At 45.1% G+C, this 19071-nt stretch overlaps 1 protein-coding gene across 2 annotated transcripts in view; it reads left to right on the top strand.

The window, feature by feature from the left end:
• The window catches only part of AGMO (alkylglycerol monooxygenase), a 132377-nt gene that overhangs the window by 10657 nt on the left and 102649 nt on the right, over nt 1–19071 (top strand). For both annotated transcript variants that reach the window (XM_018557731.1, XM_018557730.1), the window contains exon 3: nt 3297–3448. In XM_018557731.1, the coding sequence (XP_018413233.1) occupies nt 3297–3448 (152 nt within the window). The remainder of the gene's footprint in view (nt 1–3296; nt 3449–19071) is intronic.

The raw sequence follows: 19071 nt of genomic DNA, 5'->3' as shown, positions 1-19071 counted from the left end.
AACACTTTGTCCCTGAAAAATAATTCAGAGGGGTATTTAAGCTCTGGAACACAAACTGGTGAAACAATATAAAAAGAAAATGGAAACTTTGGGGGAATTTCCAGTTTATTCTGGAGACATAGACTATTTATAGGGGAACTGACTTGTTACACCATGAATATTGGTTTAAAGTGAAACTGTTGCTAAAATAGATTGTTGTTATTATTATTATATTACTATTATTATAATTATTATTATACAGGATTTATATAGCGCCAACATTTTGCACAGCGCTTCACAATATAAGGAAGACACTAAAATCACAAGACAATTCAAGACAAGATGGTAAGGAGGGCCCTGCCCCTTAGGGCTTACAATCTTAAAGGGAGGGGCACATGATACATGAGAAAAATAGATGTTGAAAATAAAGTGTTTCCTGCAAAATAAAGTCATTTAAAGTAGAACTCAAGCCAAATCTTTTTTTCTAGCGTTGGATAACCTAAAGGGAGGGTTATAACCTCTTTCAGCTAAATAGTGTCCCATTGGGGAGAATTGCATTTAAATCTTGTCTGAATACAGAACCCACAACAGGAAGTGAGAGGAAATCCCTTCAAAAGTGAGGGATATTCCTGGTGGTTACCAGAACTAGTGTCCCCATTGGAAGACTTCTTATCTCTTTCTCCCTATCTCTTTCATTGGAAGACTTCCTATCTCTTTCTGTTCTGATGACAACCCAAAATGTGGGATTTTCTTTCAGTTTCCGCGATAATGGCCACTCTGACAGCAGTGGAGTCACAAGGGGGTGCGGCCCGCACCTGGGTGACACCATTGGAGGGGTGACACCAAATTGACTGACAGTAATTTTGGTGTCACCCCTTCTAAAAAGTCGGGCACTCGGTCAGGTAGAGAGAGCCCGACAGTGTCAGGAGAGAGGAGGGGACCCAGCGGCATACCTCCTCCCGCCGGGTGAACGTCCCCTCCTCTCTCGTCCACCACCAAGATGGCCGCCGGCAGGCATCAATTAGATAGCCGCGCATGCGCGATGACGTCACAGCGTGGTGTCACCCTGTCTTAGCTCCAGGTGACACCCCTGCCTGCCAGCGACAGCAATAACAACCTGACAGTTTTTCCAAAGACCCTCCACTCAATTAAAAACAAAATAATAAGTTTTGGCTTCAGTTGCTAGCACTGCTGATCTCCATTGCAGTGAAGGGAAAAGGCCAGTTGAAGAACCTTCAGAAACTGACACTTCCAGGAGTGTCAGATATTGGGTCCCCCACTACATTCTGTGGTTTCTCAGGCTGGTCCGCATGCTACCGCAGGACACAGTAGTGATATGGAGGATGGAGAATCGCACCACTGAGCAAAGTGGGGACCAGAAATTCAACACTCTGGGAACAACCCTCAGCTGGCCTTTTCTCCTCCCTACATCGTAGATTGGACAGTAGGAGAGGAAGCTAATTCATATCTTAAAGGGATACATTTATTACTTTACTTTAGGTTCAGTTGTGAAGTGCAGACACCTAAAGATCTAATACTCTTCCCTTAAGGCTGAATTTCGGGCTATTCTGACAGGAAAAGCGCCAACACTAAAGGTTACTGTCAGAGCTTGCCACTACCTGCCCCCCAACATTCCCATTGGCCTATTACTATGAGGGCAGCACATGTCTTAGTGGCTCAAAGTCTTGCCTTGCAGCACTAGGCTGATTGGTTTATAGTGATGGGTCGAACACCAGCCTGTTTGGTTCGAATTCGAACTTTAGAACAAGGGAAAAGTTTGAATTCAAACTCAATGCAACTCTATGGGGTTAGAACTTTAAAATCAAATGTCCCAATTTTGAAGCCTTATATGATTTTTTTTGGCCATAAAAAGGTATGGGGTTTCGGATACTGCCCTGGGGGACATGAATCAATGCAATTTTTTTTTGTTAAATACCGTTTTTAAAGGAGCAGTGTGTTTTTTCATCACTTAAACGGAAACAATAAAAATGAAAAATTCCTTTAAATATCGTGTCTGGGTGGGGGGTCCCCTTAAACTGCCTGTAAAGTGGCAAATCTGTACAATGTATAGAACCTGCTGCAGAAACAAATGACATTTCTAAAGAAAATAATTAAATTTAAAAAGAATGACTCGACGAAATAAAAAATAAAACAATAAAAAATAAATAGAAATAAGAAAATTTTAAAAAAAGACGACCGCCGCGAACACCTGCCGCAGAATGGCATTTTGATAGAGGCTGGACACATATAAACATTTGGGGGCGGAGCTAGCAGTGACAGCTAGCTCTGCCAAACTGTTTACAGTTGTAACAGGTGAGCCATGATTGGGCAAAGCCATCCTGACTTTGCCCAATCATGGCTCTTAAGCTGGCCACAGACTTTACAACCATCGCAAGACTTTTGTCTTACGATGGTTGTAAGGTAATTTAAAAAACGTACGATCTGCCCATCTTGGACAGGCAGATCGTACTTGCGATAATCGCAAGCCTGCCCCGCGCGGCATTTATCTTACGAACATGCCACACCCCCGCCGACAATCGTACGATTCTCGGCGGGTTTTCGAACATGTTCCTAAGATAAAAGTCGTGCGACCGTACAGTTGCACGCCTTCCTTGCGATAATCATACGATCGCTGGATTTCCCGTGATTATCATACGATTATCGCAAGGTGTGTGGGCACCTTAACAGAGTACTGGGCCTTGATTGGGCAAAGTCTTGCACCTGAGCTGTGGTCAGGTGCAAGGCTTTAGCCAATCAGGACTCACAAGGCACAGTGCCTTGTAGGGAGGTCGGTGGGCAAACAGCCCGCCGAACACCCTGATAGTTCACGTGTTTGCCAAACACAGGAACTGCCGTTGTTTGAGCCGAACTCACGTTCGACTCCAACATCGAGCCCATCTCTATTAGTTTAAACCTTAACCAGTGCACTACATGCATGGAGTTTGCACGTTCTCCCCGTGCTTGTGTTGGGTTTATCTGGTATTCTTCAAAGACTTGCTGGTAGGTTAATTGACCTAAACTGCTCCTAAGGTATATGCATGTCAGGTAGGGACCTTAGGCTCCTTGAGGGGAGGGACTGATGTAAATGTATAAAGCATTATGTGAATTGCCAGCACTATATAAATACCTATAATAATGACACTATCTGAAATAACGTTTATTGACCTGACTGCAATACAATAACTTGTATTTGAAAAGGAACACATTTTGGCAGTAGGTACTGTGAAAACGCTCAATCCCAATGGTCTTATTCATACTATTGTCTAGTGAGAGTACACATGCAATGCCTAATAATAACCTTTTCATCTGTTCTGCAGTGTTGCATTCAGAAGCATGGAGGTGACCACTTACATCTACATATGGAATAACTACAGAAAAATTGAGCTTCCATGGGACTCTACTTGGACGTGGTGGTTGACGTTCCTGGGCGTAGACTTTTGCTATTACTGGTTCCATCGGATGGCACACGGTAGGGAATTTTAGAGGACGTACCTTGCTCTTTTCATGTACTGTAACTGCATTAGAACAATAGTTTAAGGGCCAGTGCACTCGAAACTAGAATTTTAGTTTTTGGGAGATGTTGGGAAGTTAAACCTCCTAACCGTCTCTTCTATCTCTCTGGGACTCTGTTGGTGAGATCAATGTGTTAAGTTCCTGGGTGTGCACACGTGCTTTGTCCATTATGAGGGGCTACCACCATCCTCGCTGGATATTATTTATTTTAAATGATGGAGAATATAACAGGAGGGACACTCAAACATAGGCAGAAACATCCAAAACTCTGAGGTGGACAGGAGCAGAGTTGGGAAATATGGCCAGAAAATATTGCTGTTGAGTGTTCAAGACATATACCGATCAGCCATAACATTAGCACTATGGGTAGAAGGCAAGCTGGCAGAGGCAGTGTGATGCTTTGGGCAATGTGTCCTGCCATTCATGTGGATGTTACTTTGACACGTACCACCGGCTAAACATTGTTGCTGACCACGTTCATGGAAACAGTATTCCCTGATCGCTGTGGTCTCTTTCAGCAGGATAATGGGCCCTGCCACACTGCCAAAATGGTGGTTTAAGGAACACAACAATGAGTTTGAGGTGTTGACTTGGCCCCCAAATTCTCCAGATCTCAATCCAATGGAACATCTGTGGGATGTGCTGGAAAAACAAGTCCAATCCTTGGAGGCCGATCACCTCACAACATACAGGACTTATAGCATCTGCTACTGGCGGCTTGGTGTCAGATACCACAGAACACCTTCAGAGGTCTAGTGGAGTCCATGCTTGGACGGGTCAAGAAAAGGGGGATCTACTCAATATTAGGCGGGTGTTCAGCATATTATGGCTGATTGGTGTATAAGTAGCCTGGGGCTAACTCAGCCCACCAGGCCCCCGCCTACAACTAACCATTTAGGTGTTCTGACCCTAACCCTACATTTTTGGGCTATTCAGTAAGGCAAAATTTGCAAAGAGCAGCAAAGCATAGCAAACAAATTAATAATCCGCTGACCCAATGCCCTGGCATATGAGCAAAATGGAGGGTAGGGGTAAAAAACTGCTGTAGGTACCAGTTAGCACATCTAGAAGCCTACACTTTTTTTTATCTGTCAGCAGTTACTTTTGTTAAACTTCTTTTCCAGATGACATGCCATACATTTTTCAAAGCAACATGCTTCTACATGCCAGAAAGTCCTGCAGATTAATAAGAAAATGATTATTCTGTATGTGCATTTACTTGATAGTAAATATAATATTTAAATAGGACCAACACTGGGCACATACCCCAGACCCCCCCCCCCTCCAAAAAAAAGCCCCAGTGACAATAAAAAATAAATAAGTATATATATATACATATATATATATATATATATATAGTTTTTTTCTATTAGCTGTTAACACAAAGTGAAAGTTAATAAATGAATATGAAGAAATAAGCATAATAGTATATACATTTGCTGATAATTTGTATTGTGGTTGGATCTCTCCTTTATTCTTTTTTTATATTCTGGATGGAATTCTCCTTTAGCCTATACTGTAGATACATTGGTCTAGAGGGGAATGAGTTAGCTGTTTTATAAACAAGCGCAGTAACCTTTGCCTCCGGCCATGTAGGGGTCTCGTGTCCTGCTGAGTCCTCCCTGGATGTAACCTCCAAACTAAACATGACTTCCTAATTGCCACATTGTTGTCTCTGTGTGGATCGTGTTCCCTCACATCCTACAACATGCAGCGTGTGGAAAGAGCGCTGCTCACATTTCTCCTTGCAAACCTTGTCAATGCAATCCTTTTTTTCCCCATCCCGGTTAATGGAAGTACCACATGTCCGTGTCATTGAATGGCTTTACCTTAGGTTGACACATGACTGGGGCAGTCATAATTGACCTGTGATAGAAGCCATTGGGGCTCCTTTCAAAGCATTGCTGTGATTTTTCATAAATATTATTTCCACAGTTTTCAATGCATAGATATGTCTATTGGACCCAAACCGTGCAGCAACTTCCCGAAAATAGCTCCTGCACCTTTTTTGTGCGATAGGCGATTTCCTCCGCGTGACAAACCGCAAAGGTGTGAACAGCCTCCATTGACTTCAATGCGAATATGTGTTTTGCGCAATATCAATCACTCAATCTGCGTGATAAATCACCTAGGTGTGAACACATAGCCTAAGGGCCGGTGGACCACTAGGCGATCTGTGACCACACTAGGGTTGCCACCTTTTCTTTCAGCAAAACCTGAACACTCTAGCGACGCATGGAAAGTTTTGGGGGAGAATGAGCCGCGGCTTAATCATATGTAAATAGCTCCACCCATTCATATGTAAATATCACAGTCAAGACTATTTTTAGTGGGGGGCCAGTAGCCCCTATCATAATTTTGGTTGCCCCTGTCTGCCTGACATCTTGTGTCCGGGTCTCATCTGCCATGAAAAACCTGGACCACCCGTTGTGAATCCGGGACAGGTGGCAAACATAGACCGCGTGGCAATCGAGCATGATACCGCGTGGATTGCTGCACGGTCACGGAGTCTCCCATCACATACCATCGCGCTGTGGGTGCTATTATTTTCTAATGGCACCGCAGTCACGCCCGTGCGTCCGAACACTAAAAGTGCCACAGGTCGTGTATCGCAAAAAAAGGTACATGTACCTTTTTTTTAGCCATTGTCACACGGATATAACCCCCTTGAAATCAATGGGGCCACGCGGCAATCGCTGTCTGCAAGTGTGCAGGACCGCGCGATCCCCCATCCCTCAGGTCTGCAACGGACCTAAAGCTAAACCTGCTGAACTGAGTTGTTTTACTTGCTGAATGATTTGTATGTTGATCCATCCACTTCTGAGATTTACGCAGCTCTGCCTCACAGCACAGCCAGGAGTATGACACAATTTTTCTCTGTTATAATTATAGCCTAGGGTCAAAAATATCAATGTTATATACACCCGATCCTCCAAGCCCGTTTGCTCTTAGACAAATCCCTGGAGCTTCTCTCCTCCTCCGCTACAGCAGCCATAAGTTCCCTGAGTCATCACATGCATAGAATGTATCATTGCTGTAGCAGAGTAGGAGACAGGAGAGAGTACTGTCACTGGCTTGGCATAAAAATAGGAGACCATGTCGTGGCCCAACGAAGTACTGATGGGGTGGTCATAATAATCTGGCCACTCAGTGTATACCAAACATGTTAAAATGTCAATGGGCTAAGCTAAGAGTGCACTCTTTGTGGTATTTGGACCAATGAAGCATCAGGGAAAGTGTGTCAGATTTGTATTTCTTTGTGTCCCTGCACCGGGGACATTTCTACTAATTTCCACACAGCAGTCAACGGGATGGGAAATGATGACAGATCTCTCTAATTGGGACAATTAATAATAGCAATAAAGACGTGACGCACATTGTAGACATTTGTCCAGAAAAAGAGAAACAGTTTTTTCGGAGTTCCGTTTAGTTTTAAAGACAATTATAAAGTTCAGAAAAAAAAAATTACAATCATTGCAAATTATTTGCATGTGCTGAACTTCCCTGTGGGAAATTCAGCCCCGGCCTGCAGCTGCGAACCAATAGAGCAACCAAGAGGCTGCAAACCTTCCTTTGTTTCCTTGACGCAAGTATTACAAGTGGCTGTCCCTTTAAAAAAAATAAAAATCCAGTTCATTTTTGGAGGGCTCCGTATGCCCGCGTTGCGCTCCTCTTCTACCACCTTCACACGCCACACTTATTCTTGGCACGTGGCTGCGGGTTTTCATATTAAAAGCCGAGGCCGGGGTCCAACGAGCTACCAGCACACGTAATGGCTGCGGCTCGCTGTTACTGCGAAGGTTGCTCAAATTTCAGGGCCCCGGGCTTTGGTGCTAAACCTTTTGTTTTATTTCTGCTGAACAAATAAGTGTTGTCATTCTACGAGGAGCAGCGATGATCGATGTAGGAGAATTGCAAAACTTTGATTCTCTCAAATATTTGATTCTCCCGCAATTAAAAAAAAATCGAGATTTATGAATTGTGTGATTTTTTGCAGAGTAGATGAATCTGCTATAACCGTGCCTTGTGGGGCCCCATTGCGAAAATATGAAAGTGGTCCTAATATCAGATGTATCTTTATACGATAAGTGCTTCAATGCTCAATAATGTGTCATTCCAGGTATTTATTACCTTTTACAGAGATCACAGTACTCCCCCCTGAAAATGCCTTCATCTGCTTTTCCTCTTCACAAGGATGGACCTGTAGTACCCCTTTCTCATTTATGTGAGGGGCAGATATCTGTGGCCTCCTTGTTTTAAAGGAGAGTTTCCAAATTCGAATACGTCCCGCCAACAACATCACCCCCCCTCCGCAAAAAACCCCATATCTTCTTGGGGATCCCCCAGAAGGCTCTATTATAAATTCGGAGGGCTTTGGACTTTGCCTTGGGGTCCTCCTCAGAATCCATTATCCAGGTCAAGGGTCTGGTATGGATTTTGGAGTGGAATTCCACAATGTTTTTTCCTTTAAATCATATTGCCTGGTATGGTTCAGAAGTAGGGAGGAGGCACAGGCTCACTCCCCCTCTCCTTTCTTGGCCACTCAGGCTGCATAAGGGTCTGATGAGTTTGGGGGGGGGGGACCTCCTGAAAAAAAAAAGCAAGTTGGGTCCCTTCAAAAACCCATACCAACATTCAGCCTGGCTGGGGAGGGAACTATGTCAGGGACCAAATGGGAAGGGGGGAATTTCCGTGTTGGGTCTGAGGCAGAAGGGAAGGCTTAGTGCGGTTTGGTTCCTGGCCACTCAACCAAAAATAAAGAAACATATTATAAGGGAAGTCCCACTTTAAAGAGATAACAGCACAGTAAAATCACACAAAAAATATAGTATTTTAAATGCTTACCCCTTTTTCCCTTCCTTTCTTGGCCACTCAGGCTACATGCCTGAATAATGGTCTGGTATGGACTTTAAGGGGGACCTATTGCATAAAAAAAAAGAAAAAAAGCGGGGTCCTTACAAAAATCTATGCCAGACCCCTCTGTAAGCGGATATCTGTCCGGCCCCACCCAGCACACTAACATCACTGTTTGCAGGAGCTCAGCGGGATGCCAGCCAGAGTGTCCCGTCAGCTCCCTGGCAACCCATGATGTCAGTAAGCTGGGCAGGAAGTCTGACAGAGCGTCACAGGTTGCTAAGAGCTCTTAGCAAACCGGGATGCCGTGGTCGTGCCTCTGCCGCCCTCCCCACACCAGCCACCCCCTAATGAGATGCCGCCTGAGGCAACCGCCTCATTCTGCCTAATTATAGGGACAGCCCTGGCTCCCTCCCTCTTTTGGGAGTGGTCTGTGGGAGGGACTTGGAATCAGGAAGGAACCTTTTAAAATAAAGGCAGCGCCAGATATCTGCTTCCCCCCAAGTAAATAAGTAAGAGTTAAAGAGGAAGCAAAACACACACACACCATTAAAAAAACATGCCCCTCAATGAACGATGGCCCCGATGAACCGCTGACACAAACATGATGACCCGAACCAGCGATCCTCTCCTGACTCTGACAGATCCCCTCTGGATGAATGATGCCGGATTAACACTCTGTGCATTTCTGTACAGAGCAGCAAGTGGGAGGAGCAAGATAATAAGTCTCTCAGCTCTGCCTGTAATCTGATCTTTAGCTATTGAGCCCTGTAAACAGCAGCCCAGGGGTTACCTGGTAAACCTGTCAAAAGGAGCCTTAGGTTCTATCAGAGACAGAATAAGAAACAAAACCCCCCCAAAAAAATGACTGTTATGTATACTGTTCTCTTTCATGGGCACCTTCTCAAAGGTCTCTTTCATTTTGTTGTGTATACAATGTGGATATTAGCAATTGAAAGGGTAATTTCCTGTTTGAGTGCAGGTAAGCACAGTTCTTCTGGGAAAGGCTCCAGATACGTTATATTTACTGCGGTCTATAGTGGAATATATGTCTTAATTTTCTTTCCTGTAATTAAGTTGAAGAACTCAATTCTTTTTTTTTTCTTGGATAGCGTTGAACCGCTAACATGTTACTACTTATCCGGTAATAATAATTATCCATCAGAGTTTTAAAAAATATATCTTTAAGATCTGGGGGAAAAAAAACTAGAAATCAGTTATTATTGTTTTTTAATAAAAGGAATGCGATCATCCGAGATGACAGATCTGGTGCTGGGGACGGAGGCAGGAGCAGAGCATTCATTACATTTTGGCAGCGGGAAGTGGAAAGTGGAAGTGCCGATCGCCAGTGTAGTCTTCCCATCTCCCTCGCCGTAGTAATCCCTCTTCCGGAGGCTAAATTGTTATGAATGTGAAATGGAGTTCAAGCCTTTTGGGGAATAAGTGGGTGTAAAAAAAATGGAGACTGCAGATCGCCAGCAGGATGGGGAAATTTAGCGAGTCTGCTTTTCTCCTTTCCAGATAAATTATGTGTTTAAAAGGACATTATAGGGAGCAGTCGGTGAACCGGCGTCCTGCGTGGTTTGTTGGTGGAGAGCCTGCAGGTGGAGAGGGCGAGCGCCACGTCAGAAGTGTAAAGCTGAGGAGGAACTTTAAAAGAGACACTATTGCGTGTCCCATAAAGGGGACCTATGGTCAAAAACTAACAATAAATATACAGTAAACTCCCCATTATCTGGCACTCTCAAGCAACCAGCAAAAAAAAAAAAAAAATTGAGAAAGTGTCCTCGATTTTTTATTTTTAGCCGGTGGCTTGATGCATAGTAAAAAGTGCTGGTTGCTGGGCGCAAAGTAAAACAAAAAAATAATTAGCAACTATATATATTTAGGTGACAATTAAATTCTTTGTTTACATTTTGCTGACGGCTGGCGGCTAGATTCCGCGGTCAGCAGCAGAATGTAAACAATAGCCAGAGATCCGTCCTCTTTCTAACTGTGAGCTGCTGCTTATTGCTGTCTGTGTCCCCTTCAATCCGAGGGGGCTGCAGCTAGCAGTAGAGACTGATGTTCCCCATGCCTCCTCCGCTACTGTGCCCCCGTTCCTCAGGTGTCATGCCCCATACCAACTCTGCTGTGCCCTGTACCTCCTTTGCCATGCCCCATGCCTCCTCCTCTGCCGTGGGTCATGCCTCCTCTGCCGTGCTCTGTTCCGCCTCCTCTGCCGTGCCCCATGCCTCCTCCTCTGCCGTGGGTCATGCCTCCTCTGCCGTGCTCCGTTCCTCCTCCTCTGCTGTGCCCCATGCCTCCTCTGCCGTGCCCCATGCCTCCTCTGCCATGCTCCGTTCCTCCTCCTCTGCCGTGCCCCATGCCACCTCCTCTGCCGTGCCCATTCCTCCTCTGCCATGCTCGGTTCCTCCTCCTCTGCCGTGCCCCATGCCTACTCCTCTGCCGTGCCTCATGGGAGAGCACTAGGGTACTAATCACAGGAGTGTGCAGGGGAATAGCAGTCTCTGGGGAGCACTAGGGTACTAATCACATGAGTGTGCAGGGGAATAGCATTCTCTGGGAGCACTGGGGTACTAATCACAGGAGTGTAATGGAGGTGACAGGGTATTTTATAAAGTAAAAAAATAAATAAAAAAAGTGATAAAGTAAAACAAAAAAGAAACAATAAACAAATTCAAACCAATCCTGCCAACCTAGCTATAGTAAATCCGGTCCTGCACATAGTAGCTATATTTGTTCAGTGACAGGTGCACTTTAGTACTTTAGTGTCAACATTTCAATAACGATCGTCCAAAAGACAACAATGTTTCCTTTTGTTCATTTGGAGGATTCGCTGTTATCTTGAATTCCCTCGGCCTTCTGAATATATTCACCCCTCCTGGCAGCCGGCTCGGCCGCAGACCTTCAAATTTAACGTCTGTTACTTTTTTATCCCTTCAGAATCTTGTTCTCAAGTTGTAGCAGCCGAATACTGAAGATTTGTTTGCAGCTGGAGGCAGATGACCAAGTTCCTGTCAGTCTGCGGATGTTTGCAATCCCCTGACACCCACCAAAAAAAGCCGCTGAATCCCCCCTGGAGAGGCAGTGGGAAAGGCAGACAGGAAAAGTACATTTCTCATCCCCGGGGTGGCTGCCGGGGGGGGGGATGCTCCATTAATAAATTAGATCTGTGGCTGAGTAGGGACATTCTACCTGCATATATTATTATGTATGTCTACTGTACAGATCATATGTTACCGCTACTTTCTAGGCATTTCATATTTTCTATAGACTTCCCAATCTCCAGCCACATACATAAAGCCTCACATGTTACAGGCTCGTTGTATATTCTTTTATATAGTACAAGAGCCTGCGTAACACAGAACTCAGCAAACATTGTCCTCATACAAGAGTCGTGTGTATGCTTCTTGAACCTTGGTGAGCTTTGTTTATTTCTTCCAGATCTGTGCAAAACTTGGAGCTTCCTGTAATAAAGACCAATCACTGCTGCTCTCTCCCCGTGTGCAGGGTGACTGGTCTTCTCGCCGCTCCCTCCTGTAATAAAGACCAGTCCCTGCTGCTCTCTCTCCTAATGCGGGTGACTGGTCTCATCTGCGCCCCCTCCTGTAATAAAGGCCTGCTCACTGCTGCCCTCTCTTCTTGTACAGGATTAATGGTCTTGTCTCCGCCCCCTCCTGTAATAAAGACCGGTCACTGTTACTCTCTCTTCTTGTACAGGATTAATAGTCTTGTCTCCGCCCCCTCCTGTAATAAAGACCGGTCACTGCTGCTCTCTCTCCTTGTGCAGGGGGACTGGTCTTGTCTCTGCCTCCTCCTGTAATAAAGACCAGTCCCTGCTGCTCTCTCTCTCCTTGAGCAGGGTGACTGGTCTTCTCTCCGCCCCCTCCTGTAATAAAGACTGATCATTGCTGCTCTCTCTCCTTGTGCATTATGCCTGGTCTTGTCTCCGCCCCCTCCAAAATCAGATTTTTTTGGTAAAATTTTGTGGAATAAAGTGTAATTATCACTCATCTTTACATCCATGTGCTCCATAAAGCTTTTATGTTGATAGCTGGAAATATTGTTACATAATTTGTTTTACATTCTAAATGTATAGCATTGTATTGCATCAGCCATCCATTAATGCAGAAAGTTTAAAGTCTATGGCGTGTATTTATAAACGATTAGCAGAATCATTCGTCCTGTGGAACTCAGTGCATGTTCATTCTGTGTGTCTAAAGGCAAAAACGAAAGTTCCTGGTATATTTTTTTTCCCCAAGTTGAATCTAATATTAGAAAAATACCACATTATGGCCATTAGATGGAGCTGAGGAGCATAGGAAATAAATACATCTTTCCTCTGCTCCTCAGCTCCATCTAATGGCCATAGCGTGGTATTTTTGTGCTATAACATTTGACTTGGATAGAAAATATACCAAGAATGTTAGTTTTTGCCCCCATTTGCCCAGAACAATGTTTATGGAATATTGCAAGACAAATGGATGTGTGAATACATTTTAAATAGACCCTTTAGTGATAACCCTTTTCTGCCTAACATAAGTTATTAAAGATGCAAGCTTTCAGGCAGTAGCGTCACCCGCACCCGAGTGACACCATTGGAGGGGTGACACCAAAATGACTGACAGTCATTTTGGTGTTACCCACTCTAAAAACCACTCTAAAAAGTCGGGCACTTGGTCGTGGACCGAGAGCCCGACAGTGTCAGGAGAGAGGAGGGGACCCTTCGGCATACCTCATCCCGCCGGGTGAACGTCAAAGAGATCACTTTGACGTCCATCACTAAGATGGCCGACTGTAGGCGTCAAAGAGATGACCGCGCATGTGAAATGACGGTCTCCGCTCCGGGTGACACCTGGCCTCGGGACGCCCCTGCTTTCAGGATGCCTTAGATCCCTTCTCCATGTTTTCTACAATTCTGTCCTGTAATGCTGAACAGGACAGCAATGTATAAAGCCTGAAGAAAGGATCTAAGCCATCCCGAAAGCTTGCCCCTTCAATAACCTAAAATGTATCTATGTAACTATGTATCTAAACCCAAACGCAATGTATACCAAACCTTAGAAGTGGTGGCTGCATTGGTTTTATTTTTCCCTTTATTTTCACCTGGCGATCTGGCCAGTAGGTCTGTGATTTTGTAATGGACTCCTGGCAGCTATAGCAGCTCCCTTTGGCTGTGTAAAGCCTCTAGATTGCTTCCAGGGGCCAGTGAAGTGTGCACCCCCCAAGCCTGAAACTGCTGCCTTGCTTTTGGGCTCTGCTGCCCCTCCTGCGGTCCCAGGACCCGTATCACAGGTTTTGGCGGGTAGAGAGGAGAAAGGCCGGAAAACATCTGTTTGCGGATCTGCTCCTCAATGAATGGAGCCGAAAGTAACACCGCCGTGATCTGTACTTGAATTACTTCTTTGAAGTGGAAAGGTGTCTCTTTCCACTTCAAAGGTGAAATTAGGGGCACTAGGTGCCCCTAATTTCACCTTAGAAAGAACCAGTCACCACTAATACACCATCACATAGGGGTCTTGTAAAGGAAGTAAAGTAAAAAATAAATTAATAAATGTCAAAAATGTCAAAAATTGAAAGTCCCCCCACAAACACGCACATAGTAACATACTGTACATATGAAAATGCTGGATTGCGCTACACATGTTAGATATCGTTGCATGCGCTAGAGTGAGAGCAATAGTTCCAGGGCCAATATTCAAGTTTAATTCTAAACTTATGCCCTGTACGGGCTGTTTAAATCATTGCCTGTGGCCAATTTGGGGGACAGTATTTTGCATGCAATTTTTAAGCTTGGCATGTTGGGTATCTATTTACTCAACCTCATCTTTTATAATGTTTTTTTTAAAAAAAATTGGTATTATTTCGTGTTTTTGGACACTAAAATTTAGGGCTGCAACTAATAATTATTTTCATAATCAATTAGTTGGCTGATTATTTTTTTTTCCGATTAATCGGATAAAAAAAATTTAAGAAACACCATCCTTAATTTAAAATAAAATACACAAATGGAGTGTTACAAACATAAAGTTTACTTCAGAATAAAGCTGCATGCACAATTTTTAGCAATCGCACTGCACGGGAACGCTCAGCATTGTGGTACTGTGCGTTCCAGTGCGGGCGATCACACTATGGGTGGGAAACGCATTTGGGGTGCCATTGAAATGAATGCACTGCACCACATTTTTCCCACAGCAGAATTTGTCAGGTCGAAACCGAACATTACTTTTACCACCGTTTATAACGTTTGATTTATTAATTGTATTGTAAGCACATGGCGCTTGTATAGCTTCAGCCCGGATGTGACAGCTGCCAGTGGCAAGATTCCACAGATGGCAGCTGAATGTAAATACAGCAGGTAGTGGGAGGGTGCAATAGCCAGATTGCTATTGGCCATTTCAAATTGCAATAGCCAATAGCAGACTGGCTATTGCACCCGCCCACTGCTTGCTGTTCCCTCCTCCCAGCATGGAGGAGAGAGCTAGGGGATCCAACCAACTAATCGATAATAAGAATAGTTGAGAACTATTCTCATAATCAATTATTATCGATTGATCGATTAGTTGGTTGCAAAAAAATTGTAGTATTTACTGAAATTTGAAGAGTTGTGCTAATATCATGCGATGTAAAAATATACAACTGCCACCATTTTATTCTGCAGGGTCTGTGCTTTCAGGAAATATATAATTTTCATGCGTATTAAGTAATTTTGAGGCTTACAATGTGGATTAGAAAATGTGTGCAATATATGCAAAAAACACCTTAGAAGCAAAAGTGTTAAAGGAGAACTATGAGGTATTGCTTTTCACTTTTCACTCATAATCTGAGCCGACCTGTGACAATGAGACTATCACAGGTCGGCTCAGTAGATCGGCAAGTGAGGAACACATACCGGCGCTCGCCCACTTCTCGATCCTGTCACTGCAGAGAGACGTGACTGGATTCTCCCCTCCCCTGTCCGATCCTCCAGCATTGACTGGTGGAACGGACGGAGGGCGGAGTGGGGCACAGCTGGCTCTGCCTCTAGATAGGCAGAGCCAGCTGTCACTCACGCAGCTGGGCGGATCTCGACATAATTGTGGTCGCAGGAAACGACCACGCCCAAAATTTGCCATGATTGATAGCCCATTCACATGACAGGTCCTTTTTATGGAGACATCAAGTGTCTCTAAGAATTCTAATGTCACCTAGGGACCCCCAGAGAAGCTGATGAAGCAGAGATCTGCTTCAGCAGCTTCTTACCAGCATCTGTAGCTGGGAATGACAGCTGAATGCAGGAAGTGATGTAATATACATCACTTCCTGCATTCGTGGATGGAGAGGAGATCAAAGATACCGGCGCTCGCTCACTTCTCGATCCTGTCACTGCAGAGAGCCGTGACTGGATTCTCCCCTCCCCTGTCCGATCCTCCAGCGCTGACTGGTGGAACGGACGGGGGACGGGGTGGGGACAGCTGGCTCTGCCTCTAGATAGGCAGAGCCGGCTGTCACTCACGCAGCTGGGCGGATCCAGACATAATTGTCGGGATCCGTTTCAGCTGCGGGGTCTCAGTATACCGCAAGCTGTAGCTCGCTATAGCTCGCTATATATACTGAGCTTTGGGTAACAGGAGGACGCTAGTTTGTGTCCTCCCATTACCCTTCGGAGAACTATGGGGAAAATCCCTAACCCCATAGTTCTCCTTAACAGGCCGAGCTGTCCAGCAAAAGTGGCAGATAGAGGGTTGAGGCAAACCATTCAATGGGTGGGGGGGGGTTACAATAGTTAGTTTTATTCATGAATGTAAAAGCTTTATCCCCCCAAAAAATTAAAACTTGCTGTATGTGCTTAAAAATATCTTAGCTGGAGTTATAATTGAATTTGATAGTCAGGCCCATCGGAACCTTTTAACCACTTAAAGACCAGGGTGTTAAAACCCCCTTCCTGTCTCGGCCAGTTTTCAGTGTTCAGCGCTGCGGTACTTTGACTGACATTTATTCCGTCATGCAACGCTGTACTGAAATTAATTTTTTACCATTTTTTGGGAACAGATAGAGCTTTCTTTTGGTGGTATTTAATCACCACTGGGGGTTTTATTTTTTACCACATATCAAAAAAGTACCCTAAATATTGAAGAAAAAAAACAGTTTTCCTATGAAATGTTACAAAACATTTATTATCACCCTAATTTTTTGGTAAAATATAAAATACGGGGGTCACGTCGGGTAAACAGGTCAAGCCTTAAAATCGTCCGTGCGAAATTGCAGAAAACAACCACGCCCAAAATGTGCCATGTGTGATAGCCAATTCACATGACAGGTCCTTTTTATGGAGACATTAGGGGGCTCAAGAATTCTAATGTCACCTAGGGACCCCCAGAGAAGCTGATGAAGCAGAGATCTGTTTCAGCAGCTTCTCACCAGCATCTGTAGCTGGGAATGACAGCTGAATGCAGGAAGGGATGGAATATACATCACTTCTTGCATTCGGGGATGGAGAGGAGATCAAAGGGAGTTCGTGCATCGGGCACAGCGGATCTCAGGACCGTCGGCAACAGCGGGGGGGGGGACGACACACACACACCCGCTCCTAGTACAAGCGATCGGGTGTCTCTAGAGAAGCCCGATCGCTTGTATGTAAACAGCCATCGCTGGCTATTTACATTTCTGACAGCTTCCCCACTCGTGTGCACGCTGGGCGCCGCGCACGAGTGCTGGCGGGGAAGGACGTTTTAAGATGCCTACCCACTACTATAAGGCTCCTGTCTGAATATTTAAAAATGACCAATGGACCAATGGACGGGAGGTGGTAATGCATGTAACACTACCCTCCCTATGGGGTGACAATTTTGCTGTCCAAGGGTGGCTCCATTGCTCCACCATAATGTGCAGCCACCCTAAGGCAGGAAGTGTGTTACTGGCCAGATCTCCAGGTGAAAATAAAGGGGGAAAAAAAGTCTTAAAAAAATACTAATGCAGCCACCACATCTAAGGACTGGTAAGCTGCATTATATGACATTCTTGATTTTGGGTTTAGATATGCTTTAAGTTAGCCAATAAAGTGTATCACTTAGACTAAAATATAAAATGCAAGCTCACTATGTAAAGAATTACTACATTTCAGGACAAGCCCCCCCCATAATAACTTTTGTCCTCGCTGCCCCTGTTTGGAAATCCCCAGGATAGAGAATTAGATTCTCTACAGCTGTTAGTACAACCGACAAACGTCTCAAATGCCGCAGGACTCAGGGCTACCGTGCCTAACGAGATTGATAAACGACCTTGACGGAGCCCACATATGCAGCTCTTGTTAGGAAAAAAACAAAAATCCAAGATCCCCGAGCCAAATCTTCTACCCTATTGAGTTGTGGATGGATGTTACTATTTTCTAGGAAGTGGTCCTCCAATGAAAGATCGGCGGTGACCTTGCTGCTGGGACGCCCATAAATCTTTCTCTGACTGAACCCTCTCTGGCAGCGGGGCTTGGAGAGGAGACAAGAGAAATCCGAACAGCACAGGATGTAATACTTTTTATTTTGTATTTTTGGTAATGTGCGAGCGAGGACGGCCTGGGGGGACTCAGCAATAACATGGCCACAGCCAAGAAGAAGCAGCGCAGCCACGGTTCTCAGAAAACACTCCGAGCTTGTGTCGGCGGGAGACGCTGAGCAAATTCTCCGGGATCAGCCGACGGTTCCATTTCGCCAGCAGAACCTTGTTTTATTTCCAGTGGAGATTTGAAGAATGAGTGCGGTTGTAGCAGCCGGTGTGCCCCCCGAATTATAAATGTTTCCTGCTGCTCTGCCAATGCGGGTCAGATGCAGAGACCATATCCTCCAGTGATCCTCTGTACACTTGTACAAGGGTCGTATGCCAACTCCGCAATGGATGAATAATACAAACATTCGCCAGCGCTCGACTTTACTGCACCAATGTATTTCCAATATTAAAGCTGAACTCCGGCCTTTCTTTCAGTCTTGCACAGTCTCTCCTGGACTGAAGTTGCTTCCTCTAGTTTCAGCTTCTCACAATGTGCATGAAAAGCTGCAGCAAGTCAAATAGAGCGCTCACCTTAATTCCTGGCTGGAGGACACCCAGCATCATCTAGCGCTTTTCTCTCCAGCCTGACTGTCACTGGCCCACCTTAATTCCTGGCTGGAGGACGCCCAGCATCATCTAGTGCTTTTCTCTCCAGCCTGACTGGCCCTGCCCCTGAGGGCTTACAATCTAAAAGTGAGGGGGAAGTGATACATGAGGAGGGAACTGTGTGGGGATGAATTGTCTGAGAACGTGATGGTTGAGTGGTTAGTTGGAGGTAGGATAGGCTTCCTTGAAGAGATGAGTCTTAAGGGATCGCCTAAAGGCAGTTAGAGTGGGAGATAGACAGACAGGTTGGGTTAAAGATTTCCAGAGGATGGGAGAGACTTTAGTGAAGTCCTGGAGGTGAGCATGGGAGGAGCTGGAAAGCAGAAGGTCCCGGCCCACCTTAATTCCTGGATGAAGGACACCCAGCATCATCTAGCCTTTTCTCCCCAGCCTGACTGTCCCTGGCCCACCTTAATTCCTGGCTGGAGGACGCCCAGCATCATCTAGTGCTTTTGGCCCACTGAGCTCATGGCAACCACTGGTGTCAGTAATTTGGGTGGAAAGCCAGACAGAGAGCAGCTGACAGCACGGGTCTCTTTCCATCTAATACACCCACCCATCCCACCGCATCCCCTATATCAATGGCACCTGCCACCC

This window comes from Nanorana parkeri, unplaced genomic scaffold (genome assembly GCF_000935625.1).
Source record: "Nanorana parkeri isolate BGI_ZX_2015 unplaced genomic scaffold, ASM93562v1 scaffold300, whole genome shotgun sequence".
Taxonomy (NCBI): Eukaryota; Metazoa; Chordata; class Amphibia; order Anura; family Dicroglossidae; genus Nanorana; species Nanorana parkeri.
The sequence above is the reverse complement of the archived record's forward strand: the minus strand, read 5'-3'. Positions and strand labels throughout refer to the sequence as shown.